Here is a 20368-nt window from a genome sequence, read left to right as displayed (position 1 = left end):
GTAAACTAGAAAGAAAAGTTAAAAAGAATGAGGTCGAGGAGGAGAAGGAGGGAAAAGAAAAGGAAACACAAATGTTAAGCCCATCTATACAATGGAGATGGCCTAGCAGATTGACTGGACCTCAGGAGAGCTGGAGGTATTTTGTAGAGCTGACGTTCCTAGAGAAGTTTGGAAGCACGAGGTAACAAGTTAGAGAAGTAAAAGGGGACCTCATTCTTTTTTATTTCTTTGAGAGATGTGCACACAGACTGAAAATCTCTTTCACTTTCTTTCTGTTACTGGACTGTGCTCCGTTGATACAACTTAACGGACAGACTGGGTCACAAGGAATCCCAACATTTACTCAGGTTACAGCAATAAAATTTCAAAACTGAGCAGCGTATTCCCAGAGCAAGTAAGAAAAATGCATAAAGATCAAGAAGTGGCCATAACTGCTCGGAAAGATATTAATAAGCCTTGGGAATGACAAAAGATGAGGACCTCGCCCCAAAGAGCCTGGCAGGGTGTGGGTGCCCCTCTCCCACTGAGCTGCCAGGCCCGAACCCCACTTCCTGGACACAAGCTGACTAGGGAGTATCTCCTCCCTCGCTCTGCTCACGGTCCCTCCCCTCATGGCGGCCACAGTGACGTTAGCTTTGTTGGCCACCACATCCCACCGTTGACTCATATGACACTTCCTGCCAACTAAAAACCCAACACCTTTTCACTTGTGCTGTTGACCCAGGTAGCCCACATCCTGTGTGTGTCTGGTGGGTACTGTGAACCCAGTCTGAGCAGTCTCACTGCCTTTCATCTTGCTGTGCAGTCCCTGTGGTGGCCCCATGCTAATTTCAGGCCCTTCGGGATCCTGCCTGTCACCTCCTGTATTGCCCATCCCCCCACCATGCCACGTCCCCCTGAGTAATGAGACATTTAGGGCCACGTGTGCATCAGTGCCCCAGCCTTCGGAGTCAGACCCATCTAGGCTCCAAATCCTATTACATCCACCGGTGGCTGTGAGACCTTGGGCAAGTTACTCTCTCGTGAGTCTTCATTTCCTGGTTTGCAAAAAATGTCATACAACCTATCTTACAGGCAGGCTGTGAAGAGTAAAAGAAATAATTTATCCAAAATATTGGCACTGTGGGGTGGGGCTTCAGTGACTTTGGGGGCTTGAAGGGGTGAGCTCTGCTGGGTAAGGGGATGGCGGGGAGGGGGAAGCTAATCGCGGTGATCAGAGATGAGGACACTGTGACTGGTTTCCTGCTGTGTGGCATAGCGGAGCTTAACAAGAACCGCCACCCTAATTTCCCGGCGGTGGGGAAGGATGCAGCTGTCAATGAGATCGAAGACACTTTCCCGCAGTTTCTAAACCAGGATGATGTCAGCCTCATCCTCGTCAACCAGCACCTGGTAGAGGCAGTGCAGCTAACCTTCGACGCCCACAGCTCCGTTCCAGTCCTGGTGATCACATCCAAGGAGCAGCCCTATGGTGCCGCCGAGGACTCTGTCCTGGGCAGGGCCAGGGGCACGTTCACTGCCAAAGACCCGGGCTAGGGGACTCCCCACAGCCCTTCAGCCCCTCCCGCATTGCCAGGCCTCTCCTGGGCTTGCCCTCAGCCCTTCTTTAAATGTAGAGCCTCTGATTGACAATTCCCCGCCCCTTCCCACTCCATGGAGGGGCTCGGTGAGGCCCTTCTCGGCTGCTGGCGCTCTGCCCTTAAAATCAAGGCTGCTTAGGGAACGGGAAGCCTAGCCATCTTCTCTCTCCACTACCTCTTCCCTGTGCTGTTCCAGTGTCATTGCCAATGTTAAATTAAAGCAATATTCTTGCTTCTCTCCAAAAATAAAATAAAATACTGGCAGTGGTTGCTGACAGGAGTTTCTTAATAAATGTCCATCCTTTTCCTCCACCTGTAATTCCATTCTAGCCATTGATAAAAGTGTTGAATAAGACGTGGCCAAAGACGGAGCCCTTGGCATACCACTAGAGACTCCCATCTAGGCTGATGCAGTTAGAGTTATTCATTCCATCTGGGCCTGGCCCTGTGACTGGTTCCTAATCCATCTCATTCCACCAGCATCCAGCCCAATCTCTTCATTTCGAGACCACCATGAGACACCTTATCAAATGTCTTGCTGAAGTCCAAATGGATCACACATTTCTGATCTGCCTGTCCAGTAATCCAAAGGGTGCATAGGAGAGGGCAGATGTGGGAATCACAGTGTTTTGGACACTCTGGTTGACAGAGATGGGGAGAGGGGCAAGTGACATTTGATTGTCAGGATGCTGGGCTCCCAGGGAGAAGCCCTATTTCCCAGGAATGTGCCAGGTAGGCAGAATAGGCAATAGGTATGACTGAGTACATCTGTCACCCAGAGACGTGTGGTGGTGTCACTGGACCAAGACCTGGGTCCCAGGGTTCTGATCTCATAGTCACTGGGTGACCTTGGGCAAGTCTCCTAACTTCCTGGCCTGTTTCAGGTAAGCCACCCTGAGCAGATCATCACCATGAACCATGCCTACCTATACCTTAACTGCCTGTCCAAGTCCTCCCCAGGCTCAGGAAATGGAAGTATTTGACCCACTGGGTACACATACCCCAGGTGGGGGTAATGAATACATGGCAGGGCTCCAGAGCACATAGGAAGCTACAGCCCGTCCTAAAGCAGTGGTTGATTAGAGAATTGTGATGTATGTGCACACACACACGTGTGCACAAACACACATGCACAGGTGGGTATACTACGGGAAAGAAGTATATTTCTTTAAATTCTGCATGAATTTTTAAAATAGAACCTGCGATTTCCAAGACATTGCCTGTCTGCTACTGGCATATGACCCCCAAACCTGTGGACACAATGTCACTCTCTCTGTCATTTGAAAGTCACCCTACTAGGCAGAAGCAGCCCAGGAGGCTATCTTGGATGCACAGAGACCAAATGGCTCTTCTTGGCTTCCTTGGTACTCCAAGGAAAAATCCAGCTCCTTTCTATTTCAAGACCTGACTCTTCCCCTAGGGCACCCTCCCCTCCCATGCCCAGTGCCTGCTCCCCAACTCCAGGAGCTCTCCTGATGCTCTGAAGGAGCGACATCAACAGCCTCCACCCACCCGCATCACAACTGGCAGCCACAATTGTGTCTACTGTGGCCTTGATCTTGGGCCCTCCTTCTGGGCTGGCAATGCAGAAAAAAAACACTAGACTTGAAGGAAGACAGGCCAGAGTTCAAATCCTGGCCTCTTCCACCAGGGAAGGGCCATGGCAAGTCCCCTACCTCTCTGAGGTCAGATCTGCAAATTGCAAATTGGGGAAAATAGGACCTAGCTCATGGGTGGTTGGGGAGTCATGGGGAAGAGTCTGGCTCCTCTGATTTCCTAACTGCCTATCCACCCCACCTTCCTCTTTGCCTCCATTCTTCCAAAATAGGAGGCTCCCTTTCCTTCTAATTTTTATCCCATGGGGCACAGAATACTGAAAAATGAAAATGATTGGCCAACAGGAGACCTGACTTCTTTGAGTCCACACAACCCAATGTGACTATCAAGTCACCTACCTAACCCGTGCCTTAGTTTCCTCACCTTTAAAATGAGAAGGTTGAATTAGACATCAGTAAAATCAGCCTCCACAGAGTGTATACCTGCTGAGTGCCAGTCACTTTATAAATGTCGTTTAATTTGCATTAATTCAGTACCCTGCAAGGAGGCACTACCAGGCGTTATGGTGTGAAAGGGAGTGGGACAGAACATGGACATTGGGCTAAGACTGCTTGACTTCACCTCCCTGATCCTCTCTCAGATGCTTTTTGATCTAAGACAAGTAATGTATGACTCAGTCTCCTCTCTGCAAACTAGGGTGTTTATGAAGATTGAATCAGAGCCTCCACAGCAGGGGCTTCACCCAGAACCTGGCACGTGGGAAGCCCTGCATAAGTAATGACACCAGAGCACCCGAGATACCAGAGACCTGCCCAGGGTCACATGGCTCAGAGCTTTCCAGCCCCAAGCCCTGGTCCCCTGTAGAGCATTGTCCCTTTACAGGACTGTTGAGGGCCCTCCGGGCACATCTCTGGGGTTGACTCTAGAGTTGGTGGGCTGGTGCTCTAGTGCCCAGGAGGAAACCTCTGGATGTCAGGGGAGAGGCATGGCAGGCCATGCACGGCAGACCACCAGAACCCCAGCAGACATGCCCACAGAGAACACACACACACACACATGCATACACAGACACATGCACACACACACACACACACACACACGCACATTTACCACAGGAACCATTTCCCCAGCTTAGCCAGTTCCAAGGCTCCATCCCAGAGCCCAGAACTACTGCAAACACAGCTTTGGATCAGCTACCCCATCAACACACCTGCCATGGGGCCCAGCCTCTGCAGGGTGCTGTGACGGACATGTGTGAGAACTCCCTTCAATGTTACATTTGCCAAGCACCTACTATGTGCTAAGCCCTATGCAAAGCACTGTGACCTCAAAGACAAATAACCCAGTGTCACTGGATTCATGGACAAGACTGGCTCACTGCAAAACAGAGACTACAAACCCAAAGATGAGTACAATAACGTCCTACCAGTACCAGGGACATCATCCGAGTCTTAAAGTCATTGAGTATCCTCACCATGGGGACAGGGTAAGGAACAGACCTCCCAGGAAGAAGGATCAGCTTAAGCAGCTGCACGGAGGTGGAAGACACCTGGCATAGCTACAGCTGGGATGGTGGGGAGGACAGTGACGAGACATGAGGCTGGAGAGCTGAGCCAAGGGTTTGGCCTTGTCTTATGTCACTGGGAAGACACTGACGTACACTTAATAGGCATAGAGCGAGCACAAGGGGAGAGAGTCTTGTGTAAGAAGGCTGCGAAGACTTCCTGGAGGAGGTGGCTTCTGAGCAGGCCCTTAAGTGACTGTCAGGACTTTGGGAAACAGAAGCAGAGACAGAGAGGAAGGGCCTTTCAGTGAGAGGGCTCAGAGTGAGTCCAAGCATGGAACAGCAGGTGCAGGGCCATCAGGGGATGGCCAAGGCCATCGGAGTAATGCGGGAGATGTCACAGTGAGGATGCAGGTGAGGGCCGTAGAAGGTCAGGGAAGGGAGAGAGCAGTTTGTGCTGGTATGGTCAGAGAAAGCTTTATAGAGAATGCACGAATCAGCAAAGCAGTTGGCCAATGAGCAGGCCTTGACTTGAACCACCAAGTTTCACAGGTTACACACCCAGGCAGGCTGCCCATGCCCCGCACAGCCCTTTCACCTCATCCCTCATCAAAACTGACCCATCTGGAGCTCCCGTCTTTGGGACCCCATTAGGAATCTCAACGCTAATCTTTTGAGCTAATTGTCATCACCACATTTAAAGGTGCAACAAATCCTAGATTCCATACAACCTAAACCCCTAATTTTACATCTGAGAAAACCAAAGTCCAGGGATGCGAAGTGACTCGTCCAAGGTCACGTAGCGAGAGTATTAGCACCAGGAGTCCCAGCTCCTCCCTCGGGTCTCCCTCCACTTCCCTGCCCTGCGACTTAGTCACCAGCCACCGGGGGTGCATAGACTTCCCCAACCCAGAGGCATTCTTTCTATCAGAGACACTTCTAGGAGGTGGAGTTGCTCATCTAGACTCAAAGGAATGAATCTTTGATGTGATGCTTCAAGCAACGCGCCCAGTTCTGGGGAAATACCTTGGAATTGTGGCCCCACAGACAGACCAGGTGAGTAACTAACCCCTTCCCGGGGGCTGGAGCTGGCCTGAGCCCCAGCTGCAGAGTGGGGAGTGGAGAGTAGCTGGGAGTTATGCATATGTTGATTCAACCTCATTGAAACTTGCCGGTGAAGGTGATACGAACCCCGTGTTGATGATGTTTCAGGAGGCCGAGAAGCTTCCCTAGGCATGAAGGTGACAGAAATGGGATTTGCTCTCAGGCCACTTCCTCCTGGGCAGCGGACACCGTCCCCGCAGCCTCCCCATCTGTCTTTCTTCCCTCGAGGACCTGGGCAGCCCCACAGCGGAAGATTTCTCTTTATCAGGTCAATAACAGCCCATTAGGAAGCCTCTGTTTAATAAACCACTGATGTTAAATTATTGAAGGGGTAGAAAAGTGCTATGAAGACTCAGATAGACAGGAGTAGGGAGGGTGTCCAACAGAGAGGAAGGGACGATAAAAGAATATCAACTGAATATGCACAAGCAAGACATCCCCTTGGGTGTGACCGTGCGGGTTTTTATAGCAATCACATTATAACCAGTGTCCCCTCCTTACAGAGGAACTTGAGGCTCAGAGAGGCTTCTGGACTGCCCAGAAATAAACAGCCATTGAGTTGGGGGCTAACTTGGGCCCGACTGGCTCTTTCCCTGACACCATGCCCTGTGCTGCCAGCAGAGGGGTCAGGATGGAGAAGTGGACGATGAACCCTGCCTGGGCGGGGAGAGCCAGGAGGCCCGGATCAGACAGGGCTCGGGCACGGGACATCTGGAGAGTTTGCTGCTTAGAAATACCGAGCTTCTCTCATGACATTTTTTACCAAACTTTATAATGTGAAGTCACCTTGCTATGTCCTCACTTGACTGAAATCTCTCTTCTTCTTCTTCTTCTTCCTCCTCTTCCTCTTCCTCCCCACCCCTTCTACTTCTTCCACTGTACTATTGGATGAGGGCCCCACGCTTATGACTTCATTTAATTTTACCTCCTGAAGACCCTATCTCCAGATACAGTCACATTCGGGGCTAGGGATTCAACATATGAATTTGGGGGTGGGGCACACAGTTCAGTCCAAGGAAGGAATTTAACAATAACATCATAAAAGGCCTTCAGCATTTCGCATTCTTCTCTAGGAAACCTAGCAAAGGCCTTCACCATCCTTGTTCCATCTGGGAACCCCTTAAAGAGTAATTTTGCTACAGCTCCTTCAAGCTGCCATGACCAAGCCAGGTCTCGGCACATGCTGCCCAGTTGATACTGTGTCATGTCTGGGAGGGGGAGCCTGGGGTGTCGGCACTTCCTGCAGAAGCCAGGCCTATGACAGGCTGCAGATGCACAGCTCTCCTGGGCCAGGAGGAGCACTGGCCTGAGAGCTGGGCCTTCTCACATCTTGCTACTGCCCAGGAGGATGTTGGGCAAGCCACCCCCTTTCTCCAGGCTTCAGTTTTGCCACCCCTGAAATGAGGGTCGTGGATCAATAGTTTTTAGGAGCCTTCCACTACACTTGCTTTACCCATTCCTAGAGAAAAGTAGATGCAGAGAGTCACAGGCAAACAGTAGAAGAGTTAGGCTAAGGAAGAATCTCGGCTTCTTTACTGACTGCTGAGAAACCCTGGGCAAATGACTTTATCTCTCAATTTCTCCACCTGGATACAGGGCTTGTAACAGTGACCCCCTTCATGGAATTGCCAACATCACCGTGATGAATTGATTTCAGTGGGGCCCTGAGTCTTCACCCTTCCTGTGCCCGTGGACTCTGCTGTGACTTTGTAATTCCTCTTACTGTAAAGACATGGAGTCTCTCCACTGCTATGGTCTGAATGTTTGCCTTCCCCCAAAATGTATATGCTGAAATCTAAACATCAACGTGATGGTATTAGGAGGTAGGGACTGTAAGATATGATTAGGTTATGAGGGCAGAGCCCCATGAGTGGGATTAAGGCCTTATAAAAGAAACCCCCAAGAGCTGCTTTGACCGGTCGACCTTGTAAGGATACAGTGAGAAGACAACATCCATGAGCAAGGAAGCCGACCCTCACCAGACCTGCCTGCACCTTGATCTTGGTCTTCCTAGACTCTGAAACTCTGAGAAATGATTTTATTTTTGTTTATAAATTACTCAGTTTATAGAATTTTGTCACAGCAGCCCAAATAAACTAAGACAACCCCTCTTTGATTCAGAGTTCGACCATGTCCCTTTCTTGTGACATGAGCCGACGTTTGGGAAGGTGCTTGCAGACTGGGTCTGCTTGCTTTTGCAGTCTGCCGTCGCCATCAGAACGTGTCTTAGCTAGACTGCTGGAGGGTGAGGAACACACGGAGTGGGGCCAAGGTGCCCTCCTTGTCCCAGATGAGGTCAGCCAAGATCACCCAGCAGCCAACCCATCCCTAGACAGGTAAAGAGCTCAGCCAAGGCCAGAAAGACTGCCCAGCTGACTCGTTAAATCAACAAGCTACAAATTTCTGATTTTTTTTTTTTTTTTGAGCCACTGAGTTTGGGATGGTTTGTCGCACAGTATTATTTTGGCAATTGATAACTGACTGGATCATAAAATGGCACACAATAGGTGCTCAATAAATGTTTATTTCCTCCATCATTCTACCCACTCCAGACCTTCAGGTGCAAACTTAGTTCTTCTAGAGATAGTTGGGGGGACATAAATTGTAGCTCTGGTGCATTCTGAGCTTCCATCTCATTGTTACTCCTGCTTCAGATAGATTACAGACGCTGACTGCTCAATTTTGATTAAATACTAAATCATAAGCTGCTTACAAAATGCCTGCAAAAAGCTGACATTTATGAAGTCCAATAAACTACTTGTAAGAACAGGAGTGCTAGATTGGGAGAAAAAAAATAAAATCTTCATCCAAACAAACATCGGTTGACAGCAGACAGATGGTCAGAATCCCTTACTTGTAAACTGGAAAAATTAAGATTTGGCAAGGGTTGTCTGCAAAGAACTAGCAAACATCAAAGTTTCCCCTTTCTATGCTGGTGTTTTTCTGGGCCTGACTTCAATATTTTCACAGGCTACTGCACGGAAAAGGTGTTGCAGGCCTCCGCGGCTGCTGGCAAGGAAAGGCTAAGAAATACCAGCGACGATTTATGGGAAGCGAGGTTGCCAACATCCCAAAGAGTGAGCGTTTAAAAGCCAGCAACTGCACATTCCCATAAATCCCCATAACTCAGCATCAGGCCTTCCCCTTAATCTGCCGAGGTGTGAGGGAGGGGAAGGCAGGATTTTCTAGCTCCATTTTCCATTCGGATCAGCTTTCACAGGGGTGACTGTGGAGTTAATCTTTCGGGGCCAGCGGCAGTCTTAATAGAAATGGAATCCAGCCTCAAACCACAGGCTGGGCTCTCCTCACCTTTGTTCAATGAAGAAATAAGGGTGTTAAGAGGGACTTTGGCTCTGAGGCAAGCAGGCTCCACGGAGCCAGGAGAGGCGAGGCTTTGGCCGGCCTGGTTCTCATTTCTCCCTGGCTTCTCCATGACCTCAGAAGCATTCAGAAAGCGTGTGCTGGGGAGGTGGATTTGTGTATCATTTGGCCATGCACATAGCGTCCCAAGGATTGCTAAGCTGACATCGCTCCAAAGATGCCTTCGTGCCACTCCTTGGTGGCACTGCCCCTGCTGCTTCAGTTGCACTGGGCTCACACAAGCCCATGCCCTCACAAATGACAGAATTTGGGACCCCTGCGGTGTCCTGCACTGGGCAGATTGTGGGCTTTCAGCTTAGGAGCCAGACCCTGCCATCATGGGCAAGATCTTAAGCCATGCTGAGCCCCAGGTTCTCCAACCTCCAACTGGGGGAAATTGTGTCTACCTTGTTGAGGGGGTTGACAAGGACAGGACGCGAGGGAGATACACTCATAAGCAGGTCACTGCAATATACACTGAGTGCAAAGATAAAGATATGCACGGGGCATCATGGGAACTCAGGGAACACCTGTTCCAATCTGGAATGGGGTTGGGGTTTGCAGGAAAGCCTTCCTGGAAGAAGCGATGCCTGGCTGAGTTAACTGGCAGACATAGGAATGGGCCTTCCAGGAAGAGAAGACAAGTGAGAAAATTACTGATAATCAGCTTCTGCTTTAACTTCCCCAATGAGGTCCTGCTGGGGAGCCCATTCCAGCTAAGACAGCTCAGACTATTGGGAAGTTCATTTTTAGAGAGAGTCACCCTGTAGCTTCCACCTATTAGCCCTAGACCCCTCTCAGGCATATCCTGAAGACAGCTCTTGTGTCTTTACTTCTCCAGGCAAGAGGGCCTGGCCTACCAGGCATTGCGTGTGCATGGGACAATGGAGTTCTACACCATGCTGGCCCCTTTTCTTACCTGTGTCCTGGCTCAACACTCCAGGAGAACAGGAGTCAAAGCCCTGAAGATGCCTAATGGACCCATCTGCTAATTGGAGCTGAATTTCAGTGAACGGTCTAGCTCAGGCAGAGGGTCTGGGTCAGCTCTGTCTCCAAGGGCCCTTCACAACTGCAGTCTGAAGTCTGGCTGGTGAACAGAGTCCATGGCCTGTCCAAGTCAATGGCCCAGGGGATAAAAGGCAGTGAGGGAGTGTGGCTGGCCCTGGCCTTTAGGGTCTGGCTCCGTAGCTGAGCTATGGGGAAGCCCCAGGCAATCCCCTTGCACTGAGTGGTGGGTGGGGCAGCTGTGCCCAGAGTCGGCACATGGCGCACGTGGACAGGCACGCCTGGCCCACAGCGAGGGCTCTTCCAGCGTTTGCTATTGCTGTTACTACCTCTCGGCGGTGGAAGAGGCAAACTTGCATGTCCAAAGGGCTCCCAGAACCAAGTCCAGCCCTAGAGTGTCCCCCCGCCTGCCTGACACAGCCCGAAACTCACTAGGACTTGTCCCTTTGTACAACATAAATGATAGATAACCCTGACAGAGCTATTAGCAGATCTGGGCCTCAGATTTGTCCTCTGGATGGTGGGAACAGCAGTACCTCCCTCCTGTGGCAATCAAATGAGTTCATGTAAAAGCACTATGAAGCCTTGTGCTTGTTAAGATGATGATGATGATGATGATTATTCCTTATTCCAGATGCTCAATACATGTGTGTAGCAAAAAGAAAGAACAACTGAAGTGTGTGCTAGCTCAGAGGGAGCCATGTGGTTTGCTTATGTACCATGTGAAAAACACACAGTGAAATATCAGCTCACTCTGTTCAAAGGCAAAGTCTGTCCTCACTGACCACAATTCACGCCTTCATTCCAACTTGCTGGTCACTGGGGTCAACAGCCTCTTCTTGGCCTCCCCGAGAGTTGCTGAGAGCAGGGAAGTGAAGGAGCCTGTGCGTGGTGCCCTGCGACTTCCGCTTGAGTCCTCGTGCCACCCCAGATCTCTAAGCCCTGCCCCTCCCCCAGGCCTCGGTGGCCTCCTGTGTAAAGTGACAACTGGTGGATGTGGCCACAATAATATTTAAACACTTACGTGCTGCAATTCACCTTCCGAATCCCTCAGCCACGTCTCCTAATTAATCACCTAGTGTACTGCATTCTAAATTAATTAAATTAAAAGTAATTAAATCCAGGAAATTGAAATTAGTCTAATTAGATTAGGGGCACATCCAGCGACTGTGCTGGGGGGGTGGTGCCATGTAAATTGGCCAACTTTGGTGCAGAAAAGATAAACTTAGATTCAAGACAGGCTGCTAAGAGGGAGAGGCAGCGTCACAAAGGCTGAGCCCAGGTGGGCACAGTAATGTTATGGACAGGAGCAATGGCAGAAACAACAATAACAAGCCCTTTGTCAGGGCTTTCCCGTGCCAAGCCTGTCTATTTAGTCCCCACAAAGCCCCTCAAAATTAGGTGCTATTGTTATCTGCTTGACAGGTGGGGAAACAGAGGCTGCATTGCATGCAGGATCCTGGTAGAAATCCAAGTGGTCTGACCCCAGACGCCCCTCCAGCCCTCTCCAGCCAGCCCCCCGGATCTTTATGTAGCACTGACCACACACTTTGGGCAAAGGAGAGTGGTGGATTGTGACCCCACACCTATCAGTCCGGAAAAGTTGGGGGCAGCTGTCCTCTCTGACTTTTGTCTTCCTATGACGCACGTGATGGATAACATTCTCGTACATGCCATACTCAAGGGTGGTCCAAGCCAGACATGGCTGTCGAGAACCGTGAGGTGCCTGAGATTTTGCCAGGTTAGCTTGCCATAGTCTCAGGGAGGCCAGCAGAAGAAACAAGCCTCCTGGGTCAGAAACAAAGGATGCCATTACTCACTCAAACAGCCAGAGCCTGAGTAGCAGCATTTCCTGCCGACAGTCCCCAAGCTCCAAACCCACAGGGCAACACAAAGGGCCGGACAGCACAGGCACATGCTTGCCTTGCGGGGGAGGAACCCCGGCCTAGGGAAGGTGACTCTTTTCTAACGAACACTAAGCTGGCTTGCCCTTGGCTCCAGAGGGACACACTCTCTTCCAAGGCTGTTTGTGACACAGCATCCTTGAAAAGATCATCTGAAACAAAGGCAGGCAGCGCTGCTGCTCACAAAACACGCAGAAACCCAAAAGACCCACGGAGACTCGTTTCCTGAGAATATCCACCCTTCCTCTTCATGGTCTTAGCTTCCAGCAAGTCCCCACTTGTGTACACCACTCCATCAGTCACTCTGATTAACGTGACCAACAGAGGGTGGGACCAGATCCATTCAGTTAGTATCCTACGGCATTTAACTAAAGGTACTACCAACAGGAATCCAAGCAGCGAGATGAGACCAGCCTACAGCATTGACCTTGACCACGTCCTCCCCAGAGCCTTGGACACAGCCATGGGAGCAGATGCCATAAAGAACCTGGGTCTACCTTAGAAAGCCAGGTGGAGTCCTCCTTCCATTTCTGTGCTGACCCTTCCACTTGGCCCCAGGCAGTGATCCAGGTAGAGCAGGATGGATTAGAGATTGCACAGGCTCCACCTCGACCTGCAAGGAAGAAGTCTGGGATAATTGTATCGTCCCTAACAACCCTCGTCGGTGAGCTGAGGTTGACATGGTCGTCTTCTGGGGCCCAGGCCAAGGCGGGGTCAGTTAAGTTAGGGACAGATTTCACGCTACCTTTTCTAATCAGAGGAGTCCCATTATAGGAAAAGCTGTGCACAGGGTACACATAAATAACAAATCAGTTGTCTGTTTGGGAAGTTTCCCAGAGTAACCACAGTCATCTGAGATGTACCAGCGGTGTTTCCTTAAACACTTGACGGTCTCTTGTGACTATTCCTAAGGAGCAGGTAGCTGTGTTTTCAGGTGAGAGACAAGTTAACATCTGCCTTCCACACAAGAAGTACAGTCCCATGGATGTACAAGGTGCCCCTAGGGAAAAAGTACTGTTTGCAATTGCTGAGGCCCCTCAGGATGGACTACATCAGTCTGGGACACAGGCTGACCACCTCTCAGTGGGTGGTAAGCCGGAGGGTTTTCAGTTTGAATAATTGAGTCAAGTGTACCCTTCAGTTTTGGAGAGTCTATCTGAGGGCAGTCTGTCCAGCTGGCCCTGTTTCTCCACACCCCTGGTTAGGGGACACTGGCTTGTCCCATGAAATGACTTGGCAAAGGCTATAAGCATGGGGGTGGGGAAGCCATCCAGAGGCGTTGACAGGTGTTTGCATGGGAGGTACAGAAGCTGGGGTCTGGGGAGTGGGGGAGAAATCGTGGTCAGGGCCAGCCAGAGGGGTCTGGCAGCCAGCACTTCCACAGTTTAGGAGAGGGGCACCAGGGCATTTTCTCTGGTGAGGAAGACTCCAGGAGTGGTTCTGAACGACAAATCTCATCAACATCCCTCCCTGTTCGCATCTCCAGGTACAGGTGTGGGTCTAAGGTATTTCCTCCCTGCGTGCCAAGGTCATTGCCTTTCCTCCACCGCCCTCCCAATAGATATAACATTACCCTTTTCCCAGTAATCTCCTACTCAGACCTTGAGTCCAGAAGGTTCAGGTGCAAGAGTGACAAGAACATTTCCTAAGCCATGAAGAGACCCATTGAGTCCCCCACTTTGGCCCATGTGGGCCACAGTAGGAGGCTGGGTAAGCTGTGTGTGTATCCAAGTGGTCACTCTCCTAATGACCTAAGGCCAGGCCAATCCAACAAGAGCATCCAGGTGGCTGAACCAGAATTCAGTTCGACTCCTCCAGGCCTTCTCTTGGCTCTCACAGGAAAGAGAGATGCCCCATGCCTAGGAACGGTCAGGACAGAACCTTGAGTTTCCAAATAGATTTGAATACCCCACCTTCGCCCCTTTCCCCCTTATCATTACTCAGGAAGGAGCCCAGGGGAGATGCTCCTTTTCTGGGACAGCAGCATTCAATGACCAAACTGCATTACTAAGGTGTGGACCAGGAGGAGTTGAGCAAAGCACAGCCAAAAGCAAAGAAAGGGGCCAGGCGTGGTGGCTCATGCCTGTAATCCTAGCCCTTTGGGAGGCCGAGGCAGGAGGATTGCTAGAGGCCAAGAATTTGAGACTAGCCTGGGCAAGAGCAAGAGCTCCTCCGCACCCCCTTCTCTACAAAAAAATAGAAAAATTAGCTGGGCATGGTGGCATGCACCTGTAGTCCCAGCTACTCAGGAGGCTGAGGCAGGAGGATCGCTTGAGCCCAGGAGTTTGAAGTTGCTGTGATCTATGATGCTACTGTACTCTAGCCGGGGCAACAAAACAATCAGAAAAAAAAAAAAAAAAAAAAGCCAGCAAGGAAGGGAAAGAAGGAGACAAAGAGGAGAGACTTCACTCTGGCACAGCCACAGGCAACAAATTAATCTCCCACATTCCCATCTCAAACATCTGCATTCAGACTACTTCCCAGTTGTCCCCAAGGGTCCATTCTGATAGTTTCAACAACACAAAGGAAAAGTCTCCCCTAAAGATGAAAGTCTCCACCTCTACCAAGAGAGAAACCACTTGCTGTTTTGAAATGACAATTTTTCCATCTTCTACCCATCACGGGGTCAAGCACCTCCCTGCTCCTCCTCTCAGGCAGCGGGCATCCCGCCAGCAGGCCGCTCATTCAAAACAGCTCTGCAAGGGCCCAAAACAGCACAGGCAAGCTTCCCAGCTGGCCGGTTATATTTGATACAAAGGTACATTTTAGACTTTCTAGAGATAAGTATGCATTGCTTATTGTTCAAAGAAACCTCCAATTTTTACAGCTGAGTTGATGGTGAGAACAAGGCGGCAGAATACACGCACTGCTGATTTTGCAGATCTCGAGCAGTGTTAGGGGGCGTCTTGTGGGGGAGGGGGTCAAGGGTTGCCACCCCTGTAGTCCTACTTGGGCAAGGGGGGCAGTGTCTTCCCTGCCCAAATGCCTAGCGTGGTGCAGGAACGCCGGTCAGGACAAGGGGCCTCACTGTTTAGTGAAAGCCTGCCTAGGCGGTTGTCTTTGAAGATGTCAAAGTGACATTATGGGGGCCAGATGGAGCAGGAGGGAGAAACATCCCACACCTTGGTGCGGGCCTCTTCTCTGTTGCTCCAACCAACAATTAGCCTGACCTTTTCCCGAGAAGTTATCCCGCCTGCAACTTCCACTGCACTTTGCCTGATTGCTTCACCACTGGGGGGAAACAAGCCCCGAAGAGGAATAAAAGCAGCTGGTTTCTTTCGACCATCAAAGGCAGAACGGGATGCTGCCGCATGGTGATTTTCAAGGCAATTCAAAATTAACTTCAAATTAGCAAGAGCCAGCTCTCTCCCTCGCGCTTGCTCTCTCTCTGCCTCTCGCCTGACTTTGTTCACAAAGCAGAACTGTTCCCAGCCCCCCGCATGCTCCGCTTTGAAGCCAGCCCCGTGTTTTTCAGCTTCACCCCTTCATCCCTCTGGGCAGCCGATTCTGCCGCCTCCAAAGGGATCAATGAGGAGGCTCAAACACCAGCAGTTTGCTTTTTCCAAGAAGCGGTTCCAAGGTGCCAACGTGCTTCCCAGCCAAGAGGCCGCCTGCGGCGCATGTTTGCTGGAGATAATAATACGTCAGCCAGGTAGGGTGGCCTCCGGAGGCCTGACGGGGCACAGCAAAGCATTCCTGAGGACTCCCCAGCCAGGGAAGGAAATGGTGGGGAAAGAAGGGACAGAGAAGCAGAATTGTGCTGGAGGAATGGATTTGACGGCCGTTATTTCAGTGGTGTTTGTTCAGAGCCCGCAGTGCATCTGGAGCCCGTTCCAAGTCCATCTCCTGCAGGAAGCCTTTTCTCAGCACTTCTGCTGCACAGAACCCCCGTCCCCCGCCTGGGAATCAGCTCTCCCTGCCGGCCCCGCCCGTGGCTCTGGGCACACTCGGCCTGCTGTGTGTTAGGGGCTTGCGTGTGTGAGACCCCAAACATAGAGCCTGGTGCAGCAAGCAGACCCCATGAGTGCGGTTCCTGTGCCCCCTTTCCTCTGCCATGTCCCCATTCCTAGACGTCAGCTCCATGACAAAAGGGACCTCATCACTCTCCAGTGGGCCCAAAGCTTAGCCAAGTCCTTCAAAGTCTTGGTCACGGCCAAAACCCAGTAACTGCTTGTAAATCGGATGATGGTTTCCTTCAGACATTGCAAGAGCTTGTTTTTCTCTTTTAATGACCAAAGAAAGCACACGTGTTAAAAATGTTCCAACCTCATCTCTGTCCCTATTTGCCCCAGGCCTGTACACAGAGTAACCAAATTCCCCTGCACTGCTCCACCAAAGGGCTGGGCGGTTTCCGGTGCAACTACAAATTGAGCAGTGAAGGGCTTCTCTTCCCCACTCCTGGTCGTCCTGGTAGCTGACTCACTTTGGGGAGCTAGGCCGAGTTCCTCCTACCCAATACCTGGTTAGATGTGCTGTAGCCAGGCCAGCAAGGTCCCCAGACACCGCTGGGATCCTGAAACACAGACCATGTGGGAACTTTTCTCCAGAAGAGACGCCCTGCTGTAGGCTGGTATCATGCAGAGGGAGCTTTGATCTGCAAACAGAGCCCAGGCTGCAAGAGGTGGGCCTGGCCCTCGAAGCCGGGCTGGACTGACGTCTCCAGTAGGAAGTTAACAAGAGTGGTCAGGGGAGGCCTAACTCAGGAAGTGATGTGTGAGCTGAGGCTTGAACGACAAGAAGGACCAGCCCTGGCCAGCTCCGGGGAAGGCCACTCCACGCAGAGGGAACAACCGCCGCAAAGGCTGTAGGGCATGAGCTGGCCAGGGAGCCCATGAGAGAGTGTGTGGCTAACACAAGAAGACCAGAGAAAGATGGAGACTGGAGAAGGGGACAGGGCCAATCACGTGAGGCCTTGCATCCCCTAGTAAGGAGTTTGGACTTTAAGTGCAACAAGATGCCATTACAGAGCTCTGCTTTTGATTAAGGAGAGTGGTCGTCTGAGGTCCTCTGGCTGCGGTACGGACAGTGGCCGGCAGGACGACCAGGGTGGAAGGAGAAAGTGTGTTACGAAGCTGCCCCAACTGACCAGGCAAGACTTGGTGGCTTGGGCCAGAGTGTGGGAATGGAGAGAAGTGGACAGATTCATGCTGTATCGTGGGGGTGGGACCAATAACCCCCACTGTGGATAGTGACGTGGGGAGGGAAGAGCAGGGACGGATCCAGCATGACTCCAGTGGTTTTGTCTTGAGCATTGGGGTTGGATGTCAGTGCCATTCACTGGAGTGCGGGGGACTTGGGGAGGACCAGGTTTACGGCCAAAGCATCTAGCTTGGCATAGGTGATTGACAGGTGGCAGCGATTGTCACCATCATCAGCGCTATCATAGCGGATGCTGTGATAGGCTACCCAGCTTCCCCTCTGCAGAGCCCACACACCAGTCCTGCAGCCCATGGGAAGGTCATGCTCATCGCTCACCAGAATCTGCCTTGGCAGCAAGTTATACCCCCTCCCCTGCCAAGGTCACGCCTCCTGCCAGGGGGCCCATAGCCAATGAGCGGCAAATGTGGGTACCCAGCCCAGCCTCACTACATAAACTGGAGACCACTCTGAAGGGTCCCCTAGCCCTGGAGCTCCCCATAGGGCCAGCCGGGCCTCAGACACAGCTGCACGGCTGTCACTTTTCCCCGGCCCTGCCTGCCTCCTCCCTCCCTTCCCAATGCTTCCCACCAGTGCTCCCCAGCACCTCGCACCACCCCATCTGAACCTGCTTCCGGGAACCTAAGCTAAGACAGCTATTGTTATCGTGACCATCATTGCTAGTTCATTTCTAGAATCCCATCCAATTGGAAACCTCTCTTATGAAGAATTCTGAAATAGCCTCTCAAAGTTCCCTAATGCCCACTGCCCGAGACACCTAACTCCCCAGCTTTGTTCACACAGTCCCTTCAGGAATAGCTTCCTGTCCTGGATTGACTGAGAAAGTAATGCTTGTGTTTCCTGTGGCTTTGTCTATAGAAGCACATTGTACCAGTCAGCCCCTGCGTCCCGATGCTGAGAAGGGCGGGTGCCCCGTGAGCTATCAGACACTCACCAGGGATCACAGCGTCGTCTCCATGTACCACCCTAAACCCGTGTGTGTGTGTGTGTGTGTGTGCATGTGTGTGTGTGTGTGTGTGTGTGTGTGTGTGTGTGTGTGTGTTAAAGGCCCTCAAGTCACAGAACGCACTGCACGCCGACAGCTAGACAGACTGTACCCTACACCAGCACACCTGGCCAAAAGGACAACTCGGGGCTAAAATCCAGCCCACATTCTTCTGCCCAGCCCTGCGCCTGGTACTGTGCGGCGTGTTTCTCTGCTCACCAAACCATGCACCTTGACCCAGGGCCATTCTTCCCGCAAGGAATTTGCATACAGGCTCCAAATGAACAGAAACCATGTGCGCTGGTTATTCAACACTGGTCCCTCGGCCCCAAGACTACCCTTCTGTTCTCTCCTCTGTGATGCTGGAGAAGGAGTCTGCAAACCACATTTGCCCTTCGCCAGCTGCTCCCTGCCAGGTGCCCCCTCGCTGGCTCTGGGGGGACAAGGGGAGGGGGGAGGAGGAGGGACTCCAGCCCTCCCATTTGCTTCCTATTCCTGGTGGTGTCACCACCCCAGACTTTTTTACCCCTGAAGTTAATTCCAGTTCACGCTCTCAGAACCAGCCCCGGCACGTCAAGACATCAGCACCCACCAGCCAGCACCTTCTTCTCCGAGTTTTAGATCTTAGCTCTGCAGTTTCCTCTCCAAGCTTCTAGGTTCTGTTCATAGTAACCCCAGTCTCTTCCTTGATTCCCCTTTCCCATGACTGGGAGCTGCTTTTTTGCAGTTACTGTCTCTGTATGTCCTGAATGGCCGCTTTCTGTCTTTCTGGTCCTCCAACCCTTCTTCCATCAGTTCTCTATATTAAAATCTCTCCGTTCAAATAACTCGTGTGGGCTCTGTTTTCCTGACTGACAGTCGCGGGTGGCTTAGGTGACAGCCTCCTGCCATCAGAGCTCCCCAGTTGGTGTTAGGCATTCATTTATTCATTCAACAAACATTTGTTTACACCATAATCCCTATGTAGAGAAGGCAGCTTTGACTGCATACATACACATATGTAAATACTGCTTATGTATCTTTTGGGATATGTATAGAATGTAACTGAGAGAATACACAAAAAGTAGGTGACTGTGATTCACTTTAGGAATGGGAATTGGCGGTAATAGACAGGAAGGAGATTTTTGCACATAGCCTTCTAAGATTTTAATAATCCACTTATTACTGTGACATTTTGGAAAACTAAAATTCCTGTATTCAGTGCCATCTGAGAGCCAGGCAGAGGGGAAGTCCTGCAGATGCACGGATGTCACCCTCAGCAGTCCTGTCCCTGTTCAGCCCAGGCTGACACCACACACCAGCAATGCCCAGTATCTCAGTTTTCCACCTCTTCTTGCCTGCAGATTTGGAGGAACATTCTTGGAAGGTTAGAAGTTGATGGCAGATTCCCCAGACGGTGTGACTAAACTAAACCAAATGAGTGGTGAAAAGGAATGTTAAGATGGGGGTGCCCTTTGCAATGTCATGAACATGGGGTTGAAACATAGAAGCAAAGAAAGTTCAAGTGGGAAGGGAGCTGGTGGGGCACACTTTGGTTGCACCCTGCATGCCCACCCAAAAATCTCATCATTCCCCACCCGTCTGTAGTAAGCACACACTTTGAGCAGAACTGACCTCAACCTCAGCCCTAGGAGTGGGCCTCATTGTTCCAAGCCAACCGGGGCAATCCTGAGTGCCCTGCCATGGAATTGGTTCAGGTAACTCAGGCCAGAAGCTTGAAATATTGACTTTTGTTTGATGATTATCAGAAATGACATTCTCTTTCCAAGAGTGATGGTCAACATATTTAATAACCTCTCCATGTCAGACTCTGACCCACTGGAACCAGTGTAGAATAGACCTGGCTTCTAAGCAACCAATTTGGCAACTGTGCTTAATGCCTGAAATACTCCCCCTCTTTTTCCCTGGCTGTGAAGCATGTGGCTGCGGATGCCCCTGGCAGCCCTTTTGCAATCATGAGGCGACCCACCCTGCCAATTAAGAGGATACCCAGAGGAGAACTGGATCAGGAGAACTGCATGGCTGGAGCCCTGGTCAGACTGTTCCAAGGCCTACACTTCTTTATTGTTCAGTCCTGTTTGTACGAGGTTTCTATACCCTTGTGACATGTTTTCTGCGTCCTCTCAATTATCTCTTCACACATGGTTAAACTGAGGCCCAGAGTAAAGAAAGGCCTTGTCTAAACTCTCGCAGCACCAGGACCTCAATCTTT

At 51.0% G+C, this 20368-nt stretch overlaps 1 protein-coding gene across 1 annotated transcript; it reads left to right on the top strand.

Annotated features, from left to right (window-relative positions):
- Positions 1-1182: 1182 nt before the first annotated feature.
- On the top strand, positions 1183-1769 carry LOC123623549 (V-type proton ATPase subunit F-like). The gene has a single exon (XM_045530751.1). It carries the CDS (start codon positions 1183-1185, stop codon positions 1534-1536), a length of 354 nt encoding a protein of 117 aa, XP_045386707.1. The 3' UTR covers positions 1537-1769.
- The last annotated feature ends 18599 nt before the right edge of the window (positions 1770-20368 follow it).

Source organism: Lemur catta, chromosome 1 (genome assembly GCF_020740605.2).
Source record: "Lemur catta isolate mLemCat1 chromosome 1, mLemCat1.pri, whole genome shotgun sequence".
Classification (NCBI taxonomy): domain Eukaryota; kingdom Metazoa; phylum Chordata; class Mammalia; order Primates; family Lemuridae; genus Lemur; species Lemur catta.
The sequence above is the reverse complement of the archived record's forward strand: the minus strand, read 5'-3'. Positions and strand labels throughout refer to the sequence as shown.